This window comes from Carassius gibelio, chromosome A6 (assembly GCF_023724105.1).
Source record: "Carassius gibelio isolate Cgi1373 ecotype wild population from Czech Republic chromosome A6, carGib1.2-hapl.c, whole genome shotgun sequence".
In the NCBI taxonomy this organism is placed as follows: Eukaryota; Metazoa; Chordata; class Actinopteri; order Cypriniformes; family Cyprinidae; genus Carassius; species Carassius gibelio.
Window position 1 is genome coordinate 23,568,909 of NC_068376.1, and position 24,201 is coordinate 23,593,109.

Here is a 24,201-nt window from a genome sequence, read left to right on the forward strand (position 1 = left end):
AGAATGCAAACAAAAGCCCGCTGTCATCGTGTTAGTTTTGTGATCGCGCTAGTTCCAGTGATTTATTTCTTATTAGTTTTCTGATAACTTCTCTTTGTTGGTGAAATGATGGGGTATCGTGACATTGTTTCTGAGAGGCATGTAAAGGGCAGGTTTTAGTGAAGCGCAGCAGAGCTTCAGGCCTGGCTGTGGAAACACAGTGCTATTTTGGCCTCGGTGCTACTGGCCCGAGTCTATTAGCCCCGCCCGGCCTGTTTAAAGCCCTGGCTCGCACTGGCCCGACAGTGGAAAAGCGGCTATTGTTCCACTGGGACCAATACTTCTCCAGCACAGCAACACGCCATACATCCTGAGCAACAGCTGCAACAAGGAAGACATATGAAATGCATAAAATGCAAAAAGTACATGCATAATTGTGACTGATCAATCTGTCACTGTATCTCAAGTTAAAGCAATTAAAAAGTCTTACATATTAAAAGTTTGGGATCATTAAGATTTTTTAACACTAAAATGTATGCTCATCAAAGCAGCATTTATTTGAAATAATTTTTTTTCTATTTTAATACATTTTAAAATTAAATGTATTCTTGTGATTGCAAAGCTGATTTTTTGTTGAAAAAACAATTTTATTTTTGTATTGTGTAATTGTATTTTTGTTGCAAACCATAATATATTTCTTTTTCAGGATTATTTGATGAATAGAAAGTTCAAAATAACAGCATTTATTTGAAACATAAATTGAACTGTTGTATATCCACTGATCTATAATATAGATCAGTGAGTATATCTCATAAATATAAAATGAATGGCACCTGTTTTCTTTTTCTTGTTATTATTACATTTTTATTTTTTCTGAAATGCTGTTTGATTAAATTAAGTACAACGTGGTTGACAATAAAATTAAAACAGAATCCATCGTGTCCATAATATTATTTAATCGAATAAATAGCAGGTAAACATTTTTATCTACAGTCAAAATTATGTAAATAAAAACCCGTTTACATCCTGTCACGTGACTATCATTTACAATGGGTGGCCACGTTGATTGCCTGAAATGTATTCTTGCTCTAAAATTCTAAAACGTCTCTTGTCAACGCCCTTGAATAAAATCCACACTTCTAAACAAGCAGTTTGGTGTTCTGTTTTATTAGATTTTAAATTGCAATCAAACGTGAGTGTTTGTTTCTTAAAACTTTAAAGAAGGCGTGATTAGACACTATATAATCCTTGATTGGGGCCTCTCTCAGTACCAGTCAGAGATCTGAAGAAATTCGCCGCTCTGCGACTGAACAGAGACGAAAGAGAGAGCTCAGAGAAAGTACCCCGAGGTACAATGATTGTTGCAGTCGGACTACAAGCTTTAATTATGAGTAGAACCCAGCTATCTGCTGGAATTGGTCCTAATATATGTGAGCTTTAATGTATTGACGCGCTTTATGCGTGCGTTTTGCAGCTTTATGAGTCGGGATAAGTTTCCTAGCCTGCTAACCCGACTCACTAGCCTATAAATAAACAAACAGAGTCGGAATTTTATGAAGTTTTTCGCTCTCTCAAAAAAACTCCCAAAAGAGAAACAAGCCAACGTATAATTAAAAGGCGGAAACAGTGCAAATAGAGCCGTTTGTGCACATAAACCGAAGTAAATCCTCGGCGTCGGCTAGTTGAGTTTAGCCAGTTTGCTAATGAAATGCTTCACTCTGATAATTAGCGAATAAATCTGGAGTGACAAGGGATATCCGAGTCACCTGTCAGGATTGAGAAACTTTGTTTTTAGGCAGAAAGCTTAACCTGTGTCTGAAATCTGGACTGACTGCAGAATCTCTTGTAGTTTGGTATAGGACAGATAACGTAGCCAGAAGCTAACTGCGGTATCCAGACGAAGAGAGAAGGTGCTGTGACACCGTTTCTAATATCAGGTGAGTTCATCAGCATGTCGAGAGAGGAGCTTGTTTATTTCAAAACAGACACGTTGTTCGTGCGAGAGATATTAGTGCAATGTTCCTTAATTAGGCTGATTAGTATTGTGTAGTTTGCTTGTTGTCTGCCTCGTCATTTGCTAATAAAACAGCTTCTTTGGAGCCAAACATTTACCTGATGATAGTAAATACCTACACCTTCCAATCCTCATTAAAAATAGATCCAAGTTAAATTTAATTTGAAGTTTTCATAGACTTAAAGGGGTTTATATACCCATTGCTAAACTGATTGTAGCCTGTTTGTACAATCACATTCAGTTGGTAAATGATTTTGGATTTGATGGTTAGTTTTTTGGTAGTATTTTTAAACCAACCAAATAAATGTGCACTACTTTGTCACAGCGGTTAAACTAATGCTATAGAACATCATCCACAGGCGCCCAGAGTGTCTGATATTGGGGCTTCACTTCAGGTTGACCACCCACCTGAGTCATGGAGAAGGATGAAAATGGTGAAAACATGGTGGAAACGGTGAAGGATTTAGTTGTGACCTCTGCCTATAGATACACCAAGGTGAGATCAATCCCCTAAAGGAAACCTCTTTTGAAAACAAATTTGCATTAGTCTTTTGATATTATGCTGTGATATAGAGCTGTAATCGGGCATTAAAAGTTAGGCCCGACAGGACCCGAGCCCGACAGGTTTCGGCCCGAGCCCGACATGTACATTTTGATTGACAGCTTTTTTTTAAAGCCCGAACCCGTTTACAGCCCGACATTATTCAAATGTGCGCACGCACACAGCTATTTTGCCTTTTGTCAACAATGAGTAATTTATTCATGTTTTAACATAATTTACTCATAACTAACGTAGACTAGACCACTTGGAAGTTGGAATAAAGAAATAAAATAAGTCCTCTGTGACATCGTAACATCTCAGCATTCTAGACATAGGCTCATTTAGCCTATACATAGACCAACGCACCAATAAAAACGATTCATTTTAAAAAAAAAATTTAAATTAAGATAAATTTTAAATTAAGATGGGTATTTGGCAATAACGAAATTAAGATAAAGGCTCTGCTTGATTTGCTTTATTTAATAAAAGAATAATGCCAACATTAGCGTAAATACTCTGTCAACATTATGCATTTAAGACTCAATGAATATTTAGTTATCGTTTGAAAAAACTTTACTCAAAGAGATTAGGCTAGGTCTACATGTTTTTGTGGAGGAAAATGATTGAATCCACTGTAGATGTCTTCAGCGCGTTCCTGCGCTCACTGATGGTGCGTCATTATTCACTCATTATTCTCATTATAAGCATGGTCAAAACTTTTCCACACCTCAGACTTTGCTTTAGTTGCTGGTGCAACCAAAACGTAATCACCACAGGCATGCCTCCGTTACACCTGCTCAGCATTCATTTTGTCATCTTTCTCGCGCTAATCGGAACACATCACATGACTGCTCGTTTACCTCACAAACCGGAGCGCGAGCCCGAGCCCGATCCCGACCCGAGCCCGCGTAAGATGATAGAAATTAAGCCCGAACCCGACTGAACCCGACGGGTCCCATCGGGTTCGGGCAAAGATCTTCAGCTCTACTGTGATATACTTTGAACACAAGTTGTAAGTTTTAGAGCTTTAAATGTCCTACTAATTAAAAGATCACACTTAAAGCCTATGAAACTAGGCTTTAAAGTCATGATGAAATGGATGTAGCGGAGGTCTTTTAATCTGTATTGTGATGTAAAGTCAACTAGGGTTGGTCGATATATAAAAAAAAATGATATCTCTATTGTCAATTTTTACGATATTCGATATATATCTCTATGTTTGCATTTGCATTTAAATAATAAAAAAAACATGATTTTCTTTTGCCCATAAAAAAAAAAACCCACAAAAAAACAATTTAGATTAAACAGCTTATTTAAGCAGTTAAAAAAAATTTAGACCAAGAGATCACTTACTGCTTTTCATTAAATGAATACATGTAGGCTTATATGTAACTGAAGCAGTGCAAATTAAGTACAGAAAGTGCATTCTGTCAACTTTTTAGTGGATGCAATTCACAATTTATACTATGCAACTGGGATAAGTATTTTATTTAAAAAAATTTAACAAGTTTTTAAGCTAAGAACACAAGTCTGTCAACTGTCTGCGGTTTTAAGAGAAGCTCTGTGGCATGAAACTATGTTCCTACTGGCATTAAAAACCCTCTTAGATGGGGAGCTAGTTGCTGAAGCACATAGCTATTTCTTATATATAAATATATAGAAATGAATACCAAAGACTTTTGCATTCTCTCTGTCTATCTTATGGAAACTGGTAAACATAGTGAAATTCCCCAATAGTAATTCCAATTGGCCATAGCCTGTGTTTCTCTATTCAAACATCAGCGGTCGAGTAAGTGCATTTATTTTGCGATCACTAATGCAAACAATACAGTTGAGATCTCACGACAGAACACAGACCGGCTGAACGACGCTTTCATTAGATCGCTCAATTCTAGCTTGTAAGTGTTTTCAGATTATCGTCGGCGGCTCTTCCGCAATGAGGAGTGAGCACGTGTGCATGGTTGCCAGATTGCTTAAAATAAGCAAACACCGGGCAGAAAATGTATCCTTGTAACAGTGTAGCTCTGATTCGGAGATTTAAACTCTTGTTATCTGGCAACCGCTATCATTAAGCTCTCATAGTAGAGGGGCGTAGAGCAGTTACAGGTTCCTTTTTTGGACATTCGGCGTGTTCTTTTGGGAAAGTATGCTTGAATTTGAAATATTCGATATTCCCGATATATTCAAATTTTACATCGTCTTCAAAATTATTCCGATACTATCGCTAATATTCGATATATCGCCCAGCTATAAAGTCAACCAAGAAAAATAGAAAATGTAGGGTTCTGTCCATCAGTTGTTGATCAGATTTTGAGAAGATGACTGGAGTAGTCCTGAATGCATAACCAGAAAGAAAGTGTTCAGCAGAAGATCCATTTTGATTAAATATTAAAAGATAAAAAAAAAAACATACACCAATGATTTATTAAATAAAAAAAAAAAATCTGTAACCTGCATTTCAGAAATAGTGAATTTTTATTTCAAGGGTGCTTTCAGACTTGGTTTGATTGGTTTGAATCTGAGTTTTATTGCTTCTGTTGGATGACTGTGCTATGTTTGTCATCAAATCAGCAGCTGCTTAAAGGGGGGGGGGTGAAATGCTCGTTTTCACTCAATATCCTGTTAATCTTGAGTACCTATAGAGTAGTACTGCATCCTTCATAACTCCAAAAAGTCTTTAGTTTTATTATATTTATAAGAGAGATAGTCTGTACACGAGCGACTGGAAGCGTGACGTGTGGGCGGAGCTAAAGAATCACGAGTGCGAGTAGGCTTTTGCGTAGAGAGCGTCAGTGGAAGCTGACATTACCGTGATGAAAAAAACCATCATCCAAAACAAACCATGGCTAACAGTCATATTCAGCATATATTTATGATCCAGAATCCGATCCAGAGGCTGAAATTTAACAACAGCAGCATCAGCAACGACATCTCTATGTGGTATGTACTGAAACTGTATATATTTGCTTAGTGGTTTTGGAAAATGACTAAGTTCCACTTTATGTCGTCTTTTTTTTTTTTTTTTTTTTTTTTTTAAGTGTACATGTGGAAAGTGCAGTTTGATGACAACATCGCATGTTGTTTACTTGATGTGCTTAGGTGCCGATAGTTAAGTTAACAACACAGAGATATTTGAAGCAGTTTTACTCGCCTCCTGCGGTTCCAACACACGATCGTGACCCTTTTTCGTTGGGACTGCATTATCCTTAAGAAATAAACGATATGCAAATCTGGAGTCAAACTGGGCCTTGTCTGTAAAACAAGCATCTTCGAAATGCAGGGAACAAACAAAAACACTTGCACAACTCCGTTAATGCTGGTTTTTTTTTTGTTTTTTTTGGTGGTAATCTGTGCTGGGTTGTCTTGCCCTGGCAACCAAAAACACAATTCTTTTGTGACATTTCGGTCTCTCGCTCTGATCAGTGAATGTCTCTGCTCTGCGGGAGCGCGTGCTCTTCCGGCAGAAGTGCCCTTAGGACCCATATAAGGAAATTCCGCTCCATCTAACTTCACATTCCATACTCATTCAAACGTACAACTTAATTTTTGAAACTTTGTCCATGTTTAGCATGGGAATCCAACTCTTCAACAGTGTTATAAACTCATGAAATAGCATTTCACCCCCCCTTTAAAGTTACCCTTGTCGCTAGGTAAGGGATGCAGAAGGTATTTTTTAAAGTTTAAAGTTATAATCTTTTTTTTTTTTCCTAAAGTTTCTATTTAAGCACTGGGTGAATGGAGAGAGGGGATCGGGATCACTGTCACTGTGAGCACAGTTGCACTGTATGTCAGCGCGCTACCCACAAGGCCATCATCACTGACGAAGTCTTAATCTTATAATCTTTTTTTGACAATACTAAAACCCATTTTTTTTTTTTTTTTACATTTTTTGTAAATGCAGTGAAGCCTATCAGAGTTTAGTAAACTGTGTTCACATCCCATTGAACCAAACTTTGACACAAAACTCTGAAAGCACCCCTGAATATTTTGGATGTAAAGTGTTTTATTAAGTTTTGTAATGCTTCTAATTGTTTATTGCAGGAAGAGCTTCTGGAAATCAAAGAATTGCCGATTTCCAATGAGAGGCCAGAGTGTCTTTCAGAGAAATATGACAGGTGAATTTATTTAGTGTTTGTTTGCCAGTTCAATTTGAATATTTCTGAATGTTGCACCATATTATCCTGCATGAAAAGGAGCATGAAGCTTTGCATGTTGTTTTTTTTTTAAGCTTTGACAGCTAGTATTGTCAGTGCCATACTTTTGTCAGTGGCACTTAACACTCGACAGCTGCTTTCAGTGTTACATGATCAAAGAGACAATTTACAGCAGTAATTTGTTTGAATACTATTAGTGTCTGGTGCTTATTTTAATTATATGGAAAGCCTAAGCCTGGTATGTGTTTAATGGTACTCTCTTCTTCATAGTGATGGGGTTTGGGACCCTGAAAAATGGCATGCCTCACTATATTCCTCTTCAGAAAACAGCTGTCCAGCAGAAGGATACAAGAAAGATTATGCAGAGGACAGAGTTCCGCTAAAACGAAGAATTGCAGGTAACTGTCCAAGATATTTCGATTGTTATTTGACGATCAGAGCCTTGTTGCTGAAACAAAACCAGAATTAACTTTGCCTTCCCCAGATCCTCGGGAACGTGTGAAAGATGATGATCTTGAGGTGGTTCTGAGTCCACAGCGGCGTAGTTTTGGCAGTGGCTGTCAAGTGGCACCCACTGCCCTCCCTCGTCGCCCCATCAGCCCTCTGGAGAACAAAGAGAATGAGTCACTGCGTTTGGGGGGAGCACGTCGCATAGGGAGTGGCCGTATCATTGCATCACGTGTATTTGAGAGGGACGCACGAGTTGACAAGGAGCGGGAACGAGACCGAGAACGTGAATTTAAGGACAAGAGATTTAGGGTAAGGTATAGTGCCATGACATTTTGATGAAACTTTGCCATTTTTGGAGCATGTTCAAAGAATAAAACATATTGTTTTCTGTGTTCTACCTTAGAGAGACTTTGGAGACAAAAGAGTGTTCAGTGAGAGAAGAAGAAATGACTCCTATGCAGAAGAGGAGCCAGAGTGGTTCTCTGGTGGACCCACTAGTCAGTCTGAGACCATTGAGCTCATTGGCTTTGATGACAAGATCTTGGAGGAGGACAAGCGCAGGACCAAACGTTCCAGGAAGAAGCCAGAGTCTGTTAAAGAAGGCATGTATTGTTCATGTTTAGGACAATGCAAACACCTTAGAAATGCTTCACTTGTTTGATAAGTGCTTTTATCAGCCATTGTTGCCAACTAATTTTCAGAGAAAATTGCTAAAGGTGGAATTGTTGCTAAATGACGTTGTGATGTCATTTGCGTGATAACGTTGTTACGTAATCATGATGCAGAATAGTCACTGCATCAGATATCAGCAAAAACACTTTAATTTTGTTCATAAAATAATATAAATGTATATTTTAATATTAAAATGTAAACAACTATTTTTGTAAACCCTTAAAGTTTTTGAAGATAGACATGAATGTGCATGATACAAACCTAAATTTTTATAATTCATGACTGAAAAACATTTTGTAACATGATATTGATATACCATTTACATGGTAATGCAATGTCTGATTTTAAAATGGGTTTTAAAGGATGAATTTTGAGATTTAAGTTTTCAGATGAGATATAATTTCTGATGATTTCTAAAATGTGATAGAGAAATCGGTGACTTTTTTTTTTATTTTTAACAAAGGTCAAAACTCCTGTTATAATGTAGATTTGAGGATGCACCCTTGGCATAAATTAATGTATTACTTTTCCTACATAAAACAGTAGTAAAATATATATTTGGGAGTCTTCGACCTTTCCAATGATATATAGTTTGTCAAGATTAGATTTGATTGTAATATAGTGAAGTAAACGTAGGCGTCCCGTATTCGGGATGAGGTGACAGTTTTAAATACAATATTGAATTGTTGAACACTTACACATTTTATTAGCTAGTAAACTAGTAAAGCTACAAATTCTGAGCAATAGTTTTAAGCAGTGTATTAGTTGGAATGCTACACTGAAAATCAGTAAAAAAAAAAAGAAAGTTTGCAGTAGGTCTGTGCAAAAAATCGAATGCGATTTTCATGTGCATCTCGTCAGTAAAGGCACTCCTGTGATTTAGAAGTACATCTCCAGTACGTTCTTTCAGATCAGGGTTGCCAGGTTTTCAAAACAAATCCTGCCCACTTGCTTCTCAAAACTAGCACAATCGTGTTCCAGGAGGTTCCCCGATAAAAATTGCCTCCCGGGGTTAAAATATAAATTTTTTAGCAGGGTTGCTTTGGTAAAATTAGCATTTTAGGGGCTAAACATCTTTATCAGCATGTTTTTTTTCTTTCATACCTACAGTTGAATGTAATGGTGGGCTCTCTGGGGATCGTGAAGCGGTTCAAGAGTTAGCAGATCAAGAAGTTCCACATGCTGAGGTTCTACCTGAGCAAACCCCTGGAGAATTTGACTTCAATGAGTTCTTCAATCTTGAAAAGACCATGCCTGGTCTGGCTTCGGTAAGATATGGGGAGCACTGCATGCTTCTAAGGGTGATGGTCACATAATATCTGGCTTGTCTTAAAGCGAGAAAGAATAGAAAAATCACACCTCAGGTATTTTGGGGATTTTGAGAAATGTTTGCTCCATGTAGTTATTAGGGACTTTATGAGCACTTTAATTAGTCTATACAGTACACTATACTGAATGTAAGGTTTTTATGAATTTTTTTTTTTTTAATTCTACTCTGTACCGTTCACTGTGCTCCTTATACGTTTGTAACTCTTTTTGATAGTTATTTTCAAGGCAGTACTTCTCATATGGCTGGATGTGACTCTATAATGAATCTGTTGTGAATCTCTTCACTTGTTCATAGCTTTAGATAAATGTGCCTACTAAATGAATCTAATGATAGGTAGTTATGTATTTATGATTGCAGAGCAGTTCAGCAGACCTTTTTGGATTTATATGTTGCTGTTGATTACCGGTGTTAGAAATATGAAATGATTGGTTTTGCGGATGTGTGGCATCAAGCTATTTGTTGATTTTTTTAATTTTTTTATTTGTTGTATAGAAAGCTCAATGAAATGCAAATTTATGCCCATCTGACTTTTAAAGATTGTACTGATACTTCTGGAATTTGGGATTGGGTTGATGGGGGTTGAGCCAAATTATAATTTATTTTTGGAAATACGTGGGGATCTTGTAAATGCAACTATTCTCCAAAATGCCCATTTTCACCCCATTACGCTAAGCAGTCTGCAGACACTCTTCACGTAAGTGTCATCCGCTCCCCATGGCCTTTTCCTGCTTCTGTGCTATAACAGTTTAAACCAGGCCTTCACTTTCTTTCCCCCAGATGATTGAAGATGTCCTTGCTGAGGGTCCTGTCATGTCCAGTCGTTTCAGTCGCTGGTTCTCCAGTAACAGAAGTCCCTCTGGCAGCCACTCCAGCAGTCTGCGTTCCACACCACATGAGGAGTTGGAGAGACTAGCAGGTAACCCTTTCCTATTACAGTGCACAAACATGGACATTAGTTTTTAAAAATCAGCATAAGCAAAAAAAGAAATGATTATTTAGCTGTTTATTTTTTGTACACTTCCTGCAAACCATGCAAGTTATTGTATCTTTTGGTTGCATGTATTATGCTGCTAATATACACTACTAGGGGAGACCCCGAATAGTTGAAGATTCAATGTTTCTATAGGAGGAGGCTGATTTTTGCTGTATGGGGTTGCTCAAATGTCTGACTTTACATAGAACTACTGGTTTTTCCCAATAAGTTAATATACAGCCTATTAAAATAAGGCTGTAAATAATAATAATAATCTGAAAAGTAGCTTCAAATAAATATTTTAAAGTGCCATAATAAATCCAAATAACCCTATAGATTTAAGTTTCACTTTCCATAATCCGTGATCGACAGAGGAGCATCTTGGCGGCAGGGTTTTAAAACTTTAACAAGACACAAATTGACACAGGCAGGTGAGAAAGACTGGATTTTTTTTCGATAAGTTGTAATATTAAAGCAGTGTTGGGGTAAGAAGTTACAAAGTAACGGATTAGTTACGGAGTCGCTGTCCGTTTGTCAAGTGCTGAAATGTCACCTTATAGAATGACTCGTAGTACACGCTCGTTTATTGACCTTAACCTAATGGTGCGTTCCAGAGAGACAACTTGGATGTAATGACTAGAATACTATATTATATTGTGGTGTATAATATTTTACTTTACATAATATGTAATATACTTTTTATACAGTAGAGAGAGAGAGAGAGAGACACGTTATTTCCACGTCTAATACATGCATACATAGCTGGTTCTCATGCACTTCCGCAAGTCATTGACATTTTTCCATGCATAAAAACAACTTAATTTATTCAATTATATCTTAAAATAGCCTTATGAAATGTTTTTCCCCCTCCAGAACTGCACTGAGAGTCATGCTGCGTTCACTTCAATAAGCATTTGATTTGAGTAAAACTAGCGTCACATCACATGCACGGAACTGTAAAGGTATTCATGTTAACATGTCAAAATAAGAGTACGGTTTAATTTAAATAAAAGTATTTGATTAATACAATTTAAATTTAACCATTAAAAAGGAGTTGAGAAAAAAAACGGAATCCAGAAAAATTAAAACGGAATTTGGGAAAAAATAAAGCTGATTTCATAGGGCCCTAAAAAGGTAAAGTAATAAGTAGTGAAGTTACTTTTCAAATGCGGTAACTAGTAATCTCATTACAATTTACAGAAGTAACTAGTAACAAATTAATTTTGAGTAACTACCCCAACACTGTATTAACGTTATTTTATTTAAATAGTGTATTCTATATGAGATATGGAAGTTAAATCCCATTTATTAAAAACCTGCTATAAAATGCTTTTCTACTGGTCACCTTCAGTGCTCTCAGCTCAAAACAGAAATGCAGAACATTTAACTACTGTCTCATACATAGCGTTATAATGAGAACACTTGTAAAATTGTGAATTCTTAGGGTTTCACTGACGTTTAATGTTAACTGTTTTAATCAAAACAAAACCCCATGTGTATCTGAGATGTCCGTTACACATTTTCCCTGTGTGTTAACGTAATTATGATGAATGTCTGACTTGACTCTTGGTAATGTATTTTGCCCTGCCTCCAAAACACAGGATTCGACAGAATATCGGCAACAATTGAAAATAGTCGGGGACAACCCTTTTACACTGCAATTTAAAAGTCTCTAATGCTCAGTGTGTAAAAAAAAAAAAAAAAAAGTGTAATATTCTGAAGTATTATTTAAATGTACGATAACACTACTTGCCCACTACTTAATACCTCTGATGAAAAGTTAATGAAAATATGGAATCTGTAAAGCAAATGTAAAAAGCTTGCTTGATGCGTCAGTTTGTCCTTTTTTGTTGTATAATTTTGTGCGTGTCTGTGTCAGGTCTTGATCCTCATACTGGATCTCTGAATCAGGGTACGTCTTTATACTTCACCCCCATCTCTTCAGTGGAACGCAAAGAGAAGGTGGACATATTGGAGCTGCTGCATAAAGCCAACGTTGACCTGAAACCTCTACTGTCTAGTTTGAATGTCAACAAGGCTCACTTAAAAGAGAGCAGTGAGTAGCATTCTGTGTTTTTAGCATTTTAAGAATATTGTTTTCCTTTTTTTTTAAATATACAACTTAATCTCTAGACAGCAGGCCACAGATGTTTCTCATCAATATATCAAATTGCTACTTCTAATAAGATAATCAAAACAAACTTTTTCTGTTTGCCGCCTTATAGCAAACTCAGGGGTGGTGTTGTCTTTGGAGGAAGTGGAAGGGAGTCTGAAGGCCCTGAAGATGCAGCCTGAACCGGCTCCATCATTACCTCAAAAGCAGCCCAGCGGAGGTGGGGGAACCCCCTTCATGGTGGAGCACCTTGAAAAGGCTCTCACGGAAGGTACCGGAGTTGCGCCACGACCACGAGACCCTGACATGTCTGCATTTAATAAGTTAGTCAACACCATGAAGGCAAGTGGAACCCTGCCCACCCACCCTAAAGCCAGCGGGAGCAGTGTAAGTATGCAGCCATCAGTTATGTATGCATGGTTTTGTAAGAGCTTGCTACATACTGTCCAACCTCAGGTAAAGCTGCATGTATGAGACTGATGCATTGATCGTCCAGATTGTTGCATTCAAAGATTACCTGCCTTTGCATGCAAGCAGGCCAGCGCTGTTTACTTGCTAGTTGATCTGGGCTAGTAAATGAGTGTTTATTTTGACTAGTGATGGGCATAAATTTGTGTTTAGCGGTTGTGGCTCACTTGTCTGTGAACTTTTGCATGCTTTGCTTGGTATTATCCTGTTCTGACTACAGTGAATCTTTTATAACATGCTTGGCTTATTGTTTTTATTAAATTTTTTTTGCCTCAAGCTATCACTGGTGTGATGTAGGCGCCATCAGTGATCAGTGTTTATGGCTTTAGCTAACAAAACTTGATGAACCAAATGGCATGCATTGAATCAAGTCTGCTTTTGTCTGGTTCATGTTCCAACTCGCACCATGATCACTTTTTCCCTGGTTTTGTTCAGTTACAGCAGCAGTCAGTGGATCCTGCTCTTGTGTCCTTATCAGAGGCGCAGGTACCCACCTCACAGCAGAAAAACATCTTTCAGGTGATCTGTCAAGGACATTCTGTTTGTTCAGTACTAGGGATGCACCTAAATGAAAATTGTTGGATGAAACGGAAAAAGAGAAAACCAAGGCCACAAACAAAAACACCGAAATACATTATGCCAATTATTAGTGCATTTATTGCTATGACTGTGTACTAACTTTACTAAAATCAAGACATTGCAATTGCATAAATTATAAAATATTAGTTTAAAAAAATACATCTATTACGAATTATTCAAATATTTATTAAAGGGATACTCCACCGTGTTTTCATATTAAACAATGTTTTTTCCCTTAACTAAGATGAGTTGATACATACCTCTCTCGTCTCAGTGCGTGCACTCAATCGCTTTGGCGCGCGGTGACACTTTGAAAGCACTTAGCTTAGCCCATTCATTCAATATGGGCCAAGCAGAGAAGCTACCAAACACCTCCACGTTTTCCCTATTTAAATAGTTACTTGCGTAGTGTAACTCGACCTAGGATGGTAACACAAAACAAAACGATGCACTTTTCGAAGCGTGTAAAATGGATAACTATATTGTGTGGCGGAATACCATGGCAAGTACTTGTAAGCACTTCGTCTTGGCGCAGTAATATCATAATAGAGAATGTTCTCTTATGACCCACTGGTGTGAAGTGAAGGTCACGGGGAGCTCGTGGTCTGCACTATGCAGGTCGCGGTTTCTTTTTGTGTCATCACATTTCGGCCATGTTTCGATTAAAAAAAAATTTCGGACAAATTTTCGGTGGCCGAATATTTGGTGCATCCCTATTGAATACAAGTTCTATCAAATAATTTTTACTTGTCAGGACATCAGTACACCTAGTTATGTGATGTGACTGACGTGTACCACTGTAACAAATTGTGCAAACTGTTTTCAGTAATCCCTAACCTGAAGTTCATGCACACAAATCAGTGTGTGCCAAAAAAGTTGTAATAACTGAGGCACTAGTATACTTAGTAATTGACATCTGTCCTGCAGTCTTGAGGCAAAACAAAGCAAGAATTGAGAATGAATCTTGTGCTTCAGGAATTGTTGGTTGCCCCTCATGGCCCTGTTCCTGCCCCTGTGCCTGGCCTCGTACACCACCGCGCTTCACCCCCACTCTTTCAACAGAGAGCCCCTATACAGGACTTTTTCCCGGGCATGCCACCTATAACTGGTAAAATGAGTTTAGTTGATTTAAAACCAATAGAGGCATGTTGAATGTGAAAGCAAATATAATTTATTTCATGTTCCTCACCCATCTTTTGTTGACTCTCAGGGTTCCCTGCTGGCCCACAAACTGTGTTGGATCAAATTCCAGACTTGAATCGGGTCAGGACTTTACCACAGGTAAAACTCAAATACTATGGGCAGATATCAAAATGTTTATTTATTTTTTTTAAAGGATGCATGCATCATTTCAAAAAGTCTATTTCATCAATTCTGTCTTTGGTTTTAAAGGGGCTCTTTTTCAAAGTCTTTATTTAGTTTTGTGGGTTTACTAGAACAGTCTCATATTAGGTTGTTAAAAAAACCCAATTTTTTTCTCACATTTTACATTACCATTAACACCTCTCTCCCCAGTCAGGCATGAACGGCCAGAATTTCTCCTGTATCAAGTGAAGGCCCACCTTCTGAAATACAAAATGTGCTGTGATTGATTAGCTGGGCCAGTGTGTACTGTGATTGACAGCACTCTGCGTCTGATCTGATCTTACCACAGCCGCTTGCTGCAATCTTCACTGTAAATATTGTGTCAAGATTAAATCAATTTGAGCACAATTTTAAATCCTGAAAATGGTAACCACGTTCGTCTGCCTTGGGAAAACTAGTGCGTCTCTGACATAGTGATAACTTGTTGCCTTCTCTAGTGCAGCTCAACCAGGTCTTGTCCCATTCGTCAATCTTTGTGAGATTACAAATTCCGGAAAATAAGCATTGTAGTCCAAACGAGTCGTTCGTTGTAGTTTTTGAAAAGTGATTTGTTAAAATATCTCCTGAATTGGACTTTGAGCTTTGTAACTTTGCAGATCTTTTTTTCTGTTTGGGGAAAGGCTGTTAACAAATTACAATAAAATGTACTGTTCTTGGTTTTGCATTATTTGTTAATCAGATGAATTCCTTATTTTTAGATTAGAGCTTTGCCAATGGGAGTGGACCAGGCCAATCTGGAAGCTTTGTTTCAGCAGGATCTGGCAGCTCTTAATCGCCAACAGTACCAACAAGGCTACAACAAACAGGCTCACGATATGGTGTTTCGCAACAGGTAATTTGGATTATCAGAGACCATAGCAGGTCACAGGCAGGCACAGAGCATGTCTTGCTAATTGTTTCATCCTTATGAATCATTGAGCTTTCTTAGTACTCATCTTATGCATCTGTATCATCCTGTTTTGTAGACAAACCAGGATGAACCGTTCACCTGGCCCTCACCTGCCTGGCCGGGCCTCACCTGGCAATACAGTAACAAGTGTAGTAAGTCAAATCTGTGATGTTTAATGTAACGGTCATTGAGACATTTGATCATCTAAGGGCCATATTAACAAAAATCTAAGGCTATAAGAAGCTCCTAACTTGACTATTTAGGAGAAACTTTTAAAAATTTAATGGGCATGTCAGTCCTAATTTTAGGACACACTCCCAACATTTTAGAAGCATTTCACAGTTTCCCTTTAGTAGAATTGGATTCCTTTTCATGTACGAGTTGGGCAAGAAGTAAACCATAATAGGGTTGTGACTAGAGATGTTCCGATACCCTTTTCTCTTTCCGATACCTGGGTCTGTATCTGTATATACTACTAGCCCTGTGTAAATTGCTAGAATTATTCTTATGGTGTGCTTCAGACTGATCCCTTAAAAAAACATGAACAAATACATCGTGAACTACTGTATTCATTACAGTATTTTTATTATCTGACATAAATTTGACTATTTTCTTAAGTGAAAAATAACTTCAAATGCAGCCAAAAATCTAACACTGCAACTAAAAAAGGTATTTTAGTTTTACAATAACTGTATAAAAAAAACTGCAACAAATAAGTCTAGGAATATAAAAAATGATATATTAATTAGATAATCTCTTTACAACAAAACAAGCAAAAAAATCAAGCAACAGTCTAGGCATTATTATTATTATTATTAATGGAGACGTATTATTATTATTACTACATAGAGACATAGCTAAATCTACTGTAGACAACAGTAGCTTAATATATTGTCAATTTACTCATGTTATACCAAACATTTATTTTAATGGGCTGCCATGAAGATCTTTGAGTGTCTGTTTATGATATGACATTTTTCTCAAATGAAACAGTAAATTCTCAAAGTGACGGTTTATTTGTTCGTATCCTCATATAGTGACACACAGTGGAGACTACAACACAGTGAGCTCCATCTGCGTCAGTCACCCACAGAGATGTAGAATTTGCAGAAGTAATATTTAAATAGTGTTTTGCAGTTTAATATTCACAGACCCTAGTATATATTCGGCTACTGTCTGGAGCCCTGCGCTTTAACATGGAAGCAACTGAACTCAGCTGCGGGTACCGAATATACTCAGGAGTTGGTAACTACCAGTACTACAGAGACATACTGCTAACCACTGATCTATAATATAGAAGTGGCTTCACTGTCTGTTGGCAGTTTAGAACGCGATGAGCGATCCAGTCATATATAGATCAGTGCTGCTAATGCGTTTTCATTTCTTCTTCGCTGCTCTAAACGGGTTGCTTTTGGCAACACAGCACAACTTCCTGTGTTTGCAATGCATTCTGAGCAGCGAAGTAGAACCGTGCAGCGGTTAGGCAAAGCTAGCGGTCATAACTAGGTTTTGTGTAGGAAAATGGTATCGGATTCGGTATATGGGTTCATGTACTCGCCGATGCCAGAATTTGTTGTGGTATCGGAGATATTTCCGATACTAGTATCGGAATCGGAACAACTCTAGTTGTGACAATAGCATTGTGTATCAACGATAGGAGATCTAGTCTATGGCTGATGCCTTTGAAATTCAGATGAGTCATTGCTGAAACACCGGAGTTTTGTTTAGTGTGTGCGCTCGCTGACTGAATTCTGCTCTTGCAAACGCTTATCATAAACGACAAAGTGCAGACGTACGTGCGACGTGAGTAAGAGATTTATTCATCATACAGTGTTGAACGCTTCAACCAACACTAAGCCATAATGAACATTTATGGCCTATTCTGCTCTCAAGCACACACAAAGCTTGCCACAAAGTACTGGCAAAGAGATTGACTATGAAGGTGTAAGGAAATATTTAGTTAATAAACTACTGTTTTCTGAGTCGGTGTCATCTGCAAAGATGAAGCTAATGATGCTAACTTGCCATCTCTTCAGTACAGTGATGTGCATTTTCTCTAAAGGCACATTTCAAATGGATAACACAATGTGAGTTTTTGATTTTAATTAGTTAACTTAGAAGTAGACATTACAGGCTTCCTGTAGATATAATTGTGTTTTTAATTTTTATGATGTGCTCCAGTTTAAAGAGCCTGCGAGACAGCAGTAAGCTCATTCCTGTTTTTCTTTACAAAAGCACAACATTTAGCTAATATTTTGAGTACACCCTTTCAAATTATTACTCCTCTGTATTGAACAAACATGATGGAGGATTTGTTTCCACTGTTGTCAGGAAAAAATGCCAGTGATTGCCCTGGTGCCTCTCTGTGCTAATAGCTTCCACACTCTGAAAATATGTGCTTAATAGTACACATTTATACAGCGGTCGTAAAAAGTTGCTACAACTTGCAAGGTAATTTTCAAATGTCAAGCCTTATTTGAGGTCGATGAATGATAGACAAACATTTACCTCATTCTACCATATCTCTGAATAAAACACTGACCGAGACCCATCCCCTCTCAGCCAATTACTGTTGGCTTAGTTGGTAAGCTTGATGACATCATCCATAGCAACGAGTTCAGCCTTTGACTAAGGAACTGGGAAAAATCTTATGCTACGACAAAATTGGTATCGGCAGTTTTGTGAGTAGTTTGTAAGAGGAAATTCTTAGCTAAAAACATTAACTGTTATTAAGGAGAGCTTAGTGCAAAGATTTAAAATGTGAATATGGCCCCTGATTTATTATCAACTTTAAAAAGCCATTTTATTAAGTAACTTAAATGTCTCTATATAGACCAAAAAACACAAATGGAAACGAATGACTTGTTTGATTTAAGCAACATTTTCTCCCCTGCTGCAGTTGTCTCCATCCTTCACTCCCACTTCTGTGATCAAAAAAATGTATGAGTCAAAAGAGAAAAGTCGAGATGATCCTGGGAGTAGACCAGGAAGCAAGGAGGAGACTGTGAACTCCCATAATTCACAGGAGGGTATGAAACAATGCACATATATCAAGAGATTAGAGCAGGTTGAATAAATGGAGTAGCTCTTTCTATTTTTCTTGTTTCCTAAAGAAGTTTCCTTTTATTTATAGATGGTCCTCCATCACCCAGTTCCTTTCTGGAAGATGGGGACACCAGTGGTCCTCAGACTGGTGGGGTAAAGGCATGCTCCACCCCTGTTCCTACTCAGAGTCGTTATAATAAAGACCCAGACCGACCCAGGCCTCCTTCAACAACAGGCCACACTCCCACTATGCTGTCACCAGGACCATCTTCTCCCTTCCCCAGACCCCAGATGTATCCAGTCCCTCTGCTTCCCCACGTCCCCTTGGTCAGACCTCCACCCCAGCTTCACCCAGGCGTGATGCAGAGAATGCTGGCTCAGGGCATCCAGCCTCAACTCGGACCCACATTATTACAAACAGGTTGGTTTAACACCTTTTTGATTTCTCTTCCTCCTTAACCATTACAGCCGTATTCCTGTTGGTAACTGAAAACAGTGTTAGTGAATTTCTTTTATTTTTCCTCTGCATGAATAGGCATGTTCCCTCAGGCTGTAGACCTGTCTCAGCTTCAGGGTTTACCCCCAGCCCTCTTAGGGCAGCCTCTGTATCCCCTTGGTCCTGCAGGGCATCCACTCATGGCCCCTAGAGCTGCAGGAACACACATGCAGTTAGCAGTCATGCAGCAACAGCTTCAACAGCAGCAGAGACCAAGTAAGTACAGCACCAGTGTGTTAAAATTACTAAATTAAGAGTAGTTGCATGTAGGGATATGCAGTTTTCATGTTGCGATTAATTGCTAATGATTTTATTGGGGTATACTGTATTATCACGATATTGAATCCTAACAGTATAACAGGTTTGATTTTTTTTTTTTTTCTTATAACAAAAATAACTATTCAGAAAAGCAAATAAAGAGAAAAGAAATTCAAAGATTAAAGTGCAAAGAACTATAAAGACCAATAGGTATCACTTTACAATAAGATCTCATTACTTAACCTTAATGCATTAACATTCACAATGAGAAAGTTACACTTGCTATAGAAGTTATTAAACTTTGTTAAACTCCTAGTTCATGTTAGCTCATTAAATAACGCTGTTGCAATTTTTGATTTTAACGTGTTTATTGGAATACATAAGATAATGAATGTTCCGAATTTTTCACTGGCAGTTTATTAAATTAACTGTTGACTAATGAAGCCCTAATGTATAGTGTGAACAAACAATAATCAAAACACTTTCGAACAATATCTAGGGTATGTTGTAGTCCAGATTAAAATGTAAAAAAAAAAAAAAAAAGAGATTGAAAATAGATCATGTAAGTATTTGGTGCTGTGATGAACAACTCCACAAATCTTAATGGCTATTTAAACTTACAATTATTTAAATAATTATTAAAATCATTTTAAAGAATAATTCTTTTTAAATTATTTAAAATATTTGTGCTTTGTGTGTATGTGCACTTTGGATGAGTAAAAAGCAGTGAACACACACCTGGAGCAGCCATTTATGCTGGAGCGCCCAGGGAGTGTTTGGGGGTTCAGTGCCTTGCTCAAGGGCACCTCAGTCGTGGTATTGCCAGTTCCGAGACTTGAACCCGCAACTTTAGGGTTAGGAGTCAAACTCTCTAACTAAGGGAAGTCGTGGCCTAATGGTTAGAGGGTTGGACTGCCAATCGAAGGGTTGTGAGTTCTAGTCTCGGGCCGGACGGAATTGTGGGTGGGGGGAGTGCATGTACAGTTCTCTCTCCACCTTCAATACCACGACTTAGGTGCCCTTGAGCAAGGCATCGAACCCCCAACTGCTCCCCGGGCGCCGCAGCATAAATGGCTGCCCACTGCTCCGGGTGTGTCCTCACAGTGTGCGTGTGTGTGTGTTCACTGCTCTGTGTGTGTGCATTTCGGATGGGTTAAATGCAGAGCACAAATTCTGAGTATGGGTCACCATACTTGGCTGAATGTCACTTCACTTAAGCCATGACTTCCCCCTAAATGCTAGGGCTGAATTTTCTGCAGTTTAGCGCCATCTGCTGTAGGAGGGAATGTGCTTTCATTCAGCGCTCCTCTCACGTGTTCCCCCATGTGAACACTTTTCATGTGTGCTTGTTTACATCAGAGCGCACAGTCTTTTAAGCAGCATACAGCGGTGTTGTGCATTTTTACCAGTTGATGGGGAAAAGTATTCTTAAAATGCATTCCAAATTCTGAATAATTTGTAATATATAATTATTTACCTGAAGCGCATGCACTAAAGTCCTCTTTCTTGAGTGCGTATTAAGATCTTTCAGCAGTTACTGTGCTTCAGTGGTCAAATACTCACAAAATTGTCTTAAAATGCCCGTCTTGGTCTATGGCCGAAATTAACAAACGGCTGAGAAAGAAAATGTGTGTATCAATAAATTATGTCCAAGCAGCTTTTAAAGGTCCTATGACATGAAAATTTCACTTTCTGAGGTTTTTTTAAGATTAATATGAGTTCCCCTAGCCTGTATATGGTCCCCAAGTTTTTAGAAATTTGAATCGGTGTAAATTGAGATTTTTCTATCTTTCTCTGCCTTTGAGAAAATGGAAGCTCAAACGGGCTGATCTTGAATCTCCTCGTTGTGACGTTGCAACGAGAATTGTTACCTCCCCTTCTCTGCTTTGCCCGCCCAAATATTTACATATAATTCAGTCGCAATGTCAGCACCGGCGTTACAAATAGACTTTTATGATATGGATTCGACAGCACCGGCACAAACAGTGAGTAACCGTGTTCATTAATGCCTGATCTGTGATCAGTGATTTATGATGTGTAGCTAATCTTTCAAGTTCACAGACATTCTTTCTAAATCGTTTAATACGGTTTATGCATCAGTGAATCAAGCCAGTGACTAAACGATCAACTTCATGTTGTTTCTCTTAGTAGCATGAAACAAATCTGTTATTTAAATTGTGATTTAACTACAGAGAGCGATCAAAGAACGCTCGCTTTTTTTCCGGAGCGGTTACACATCGCGAGTATATCTGCACACCTGCCCAAACTGCCGTTACAATGAATGACGCTGTTATGCTGCACAACGGAGCTCTTACTGTGTTCATGTGTTTGCTGTTAGCTGTGGTGAAAGCATTTTGTGAGAGAACGTGTTGCAATAATGACGAGATCACTGCATCCACGCGATAAACAGACTCTGTCTACTCAATGCTCATCACTGCAGCCTTTCATGTGATGGGAAAAGATCGAAAAAATAATTATATATTCAACCCTTCCATGATTCGTTAATCTCGACAGCTGTAATAGTAAAAAAAAAAAAATATATATTTATTTATTTATTTGAGAGGGGTTCCACATGAATGCATTTCGTATGCAAAGATGTCAGCCAATCACAACAGTTGTGGTTTACTCTGAGTCTCCCAGCAGACACGCCCCTTCAAACAGAGCATTCAAGCCAGAGGGCTAATATCAGGATCTAAAAATGCTTTTTGTTTCAAATGTAAAAATCATACTAACAATATAAGTACACCTAAGGAAACATTAAAAAGCATTTAAAGAAAAGGAAATAATCCATGTTATTGGACCTTTAAAAATGACCGTAGACAAATATTCCTGCTGCTGTCTCTACAATGTTAATCAGGAAAAATAGAAAATCACTCACTAATCTGGACTCACTTTACTATCTTTAATAAATGTAGGATGTTTCATTCATATAGTGAAGACAAAGTACTCAAAATATAAAAAGGACTGCATTGAGTATCATCTCCTTGAATTCTACTGTTAAATAGACCTTCTGTACCTTAAATCGGTTTATTTCATGTTTTATTGTATTGATCCTTTCTGTTTGTTACTTGCCTCTGTTCTTATAACAAAAATTACCATATCATGATATAAATTGTGAAATTAAATTTACACTTAATATTTTAAAAGCATTTCTCGGCTATCTGAAATGGTTGTGCAGCTTAATGTTTTTCTGGAAACTAAAAAAAAAAGAAAATCTGAATTTTTTTTTTTTTTTAATCAAAGTCAAAAATGTATTTGATATGGAAGTCTTTTGAAACTTTCTTTACGGTCACTGTTTGCTGCTATGTACCATCTCACTGGCCAATGGCTGTTAATCTGATTATAATACAATCTAATGTTGATGAATGCAGTTTAAAGAATTGCTGATATTATACTTGAGTTGTCAAAGTGTGTGGAGTTCTGATCCATTTCTGATCATCCCAATGCCCAAAATCAGCCAATTTACTATTGTTTACTAGATTCAAGCTTTTAAACATGTTTATTACTGAAGTTTACTTGCAGACAGAAGAGAGCAAATAAATATGCTGATGGTTTATCTTTTTATGGTTTAAAATTTTTATTAAAAAACATTCTCCACAGATCTGCCAGTGGCTCCATCAGGAGGCCCACAGTCACAGAGCCATGGTCCCCATCGGACAAACCATTCCCAGCGAAGAGGGGGTAGCCCTCCTCTAGGTCTGGCAAAATGGTTTGGATCTGACGTGCTACAACAGCCCCTCCCTTCCATGCCATCGACTAAAGTAATCAGTGTTGACGAGCTCGAGTTCCGGCAGTGATGACATCCTCGGAGCAGTCAGCAGGAGCGAAGCAAGACATCCCTTCCCTTCCCCACTACCCTCTAGTTGGAGAGATATGAACTTTGATTTATACCATTATGTACAGATGTCAGAGCCCTTGGTGTTTTTTTTTTTTTTTTTTTTTTTTTTCTTGGAGAAGGCCTGAAGTTAAGAGGGAAAAGACGTTTTTGTCACAAATTTCTCATAGTTTTTGTTTTGAACTTTCTTTTTGCAGTAAAGTAAATAATGTATAGGCCTGAATTTGTACAGATTATGGAAATTTCCACCTTGTACATAGAATTGACTTTTTTTTTTTTTCTTTCTTCTGTCTTCATGTGGGGAAGGTTATCCAACTAATGAGAAACTGCAAAGTTGCTTTTTCTTTGTCCAGTCACACTATCTGCACAGTGTTCCATGTTTCCCATCTAGGGTTGATCTGGGTGGGAATGGACAGTATTGCGGATTTGTTGGAAAGGAGATGTTTGTGTGTAGTGTTTTAATGCATCCCTGATCCAGAGATGCATGCCCTTGAAACTTGCTGGAGTATTGAAGCCAGATTGTTCTGCAAGAGGGGACATTCTTCCACCCCAAGAAGTGAATGCTAGTTGTGCCTTTGTTTCCTCCCCCCTTTTTTTTTTTTTTTTTTTAAAAAAAAAGAACCCTCCCATCCTTCCTCCAGCCAGTCTTCTTAGTCACCTTATGAGAAGCACTGCTTTGAATCACATTTGTTTTAGGGTGGCAGGGGATTACAATTAAGTAATTTGCTATTAATTTAGGTAGCACAAATAGTTAAATATAAGAAAAATTAAATAAAAAAATAATAATTCTCACAAAACTGTATTTGACTCAGTGATTTCAAGGTCTTAGAATAAAAAAACGGACATTCCAAATGGTTGATTGAGGAACAAGTCTTCTGCATTGAATGGCTGTAGCTATATTGCAGTGTCATTTGCTTTTATGCCACAGTTCATTCATATTCCAGTGTAACTAGACAGTCATCTTGGTATATTTTTGCCAAGTGTATTTTCAAAGTGGCAAAACTGCTGTAGCAAAAAAATGTTCATAGAATTTCATAGCT

General features: G+C 37.9%; 1 protein-coding gene across 3 annotated transcripts; it reads left to right on the forward strand.

The window, feature by feature from the left end:
• Positions 1–1,213: 1,213 nt before the first annotated feature.
• LOC128015792 (eukaryotic translation initiation factor 4E transporter) lies at positions 1,214–23,958 on the forward strand. 3 transcript variants are annotated; one of them, XM_052599920.1, is made up of 20 exons: positions 1,214–1,328; positions 1,829–1,916; positions 2,353–2,489; positions 6,576–6,649; positions 6,959–7,086; positions 7,173–7,447; positions 7,542–7,740; positions 8,921–9,078; positions 9,918–10,056; positions 11,993–12,169; positions 12,339–12,613; positions 13,130–13,213; positions 14,249–14,381; positions 14,484–14,554; positions 15,337–15,470; positions 15,604–15,679; positions 18,427–18,556; positions 18,661–18,993; positions 19,108–19,284; positions 22,927–23,958. In XM_052599920.1, exons 3-20 carry the CDS (start codon positions 2,409–2,411, stop codon positions 23,121–23,123), a joined length of 2,841 nt encoding a protein of 946 aa, XP_052455880.1. In that variant the 5' UTR covers positions 1,214–1,328; positions 1,829–1,916; positions 2,353–2,408; the 3' UTR covers positions 23,124–23,958. The 3 variants fall into 3 exon arrangements, with proteins under 3 accessions (XP_052455880.1, XP_052455882.1, XP_052455881.1); XM_052599922.1 differs by having other exon boundaries at positions 2,389–2,489; XM_052599921.1 differs by having other exon boundaries at positions 1,274–1,916.
• Positions 23,959–24,201: the final 243 nt, after the last annotated feature.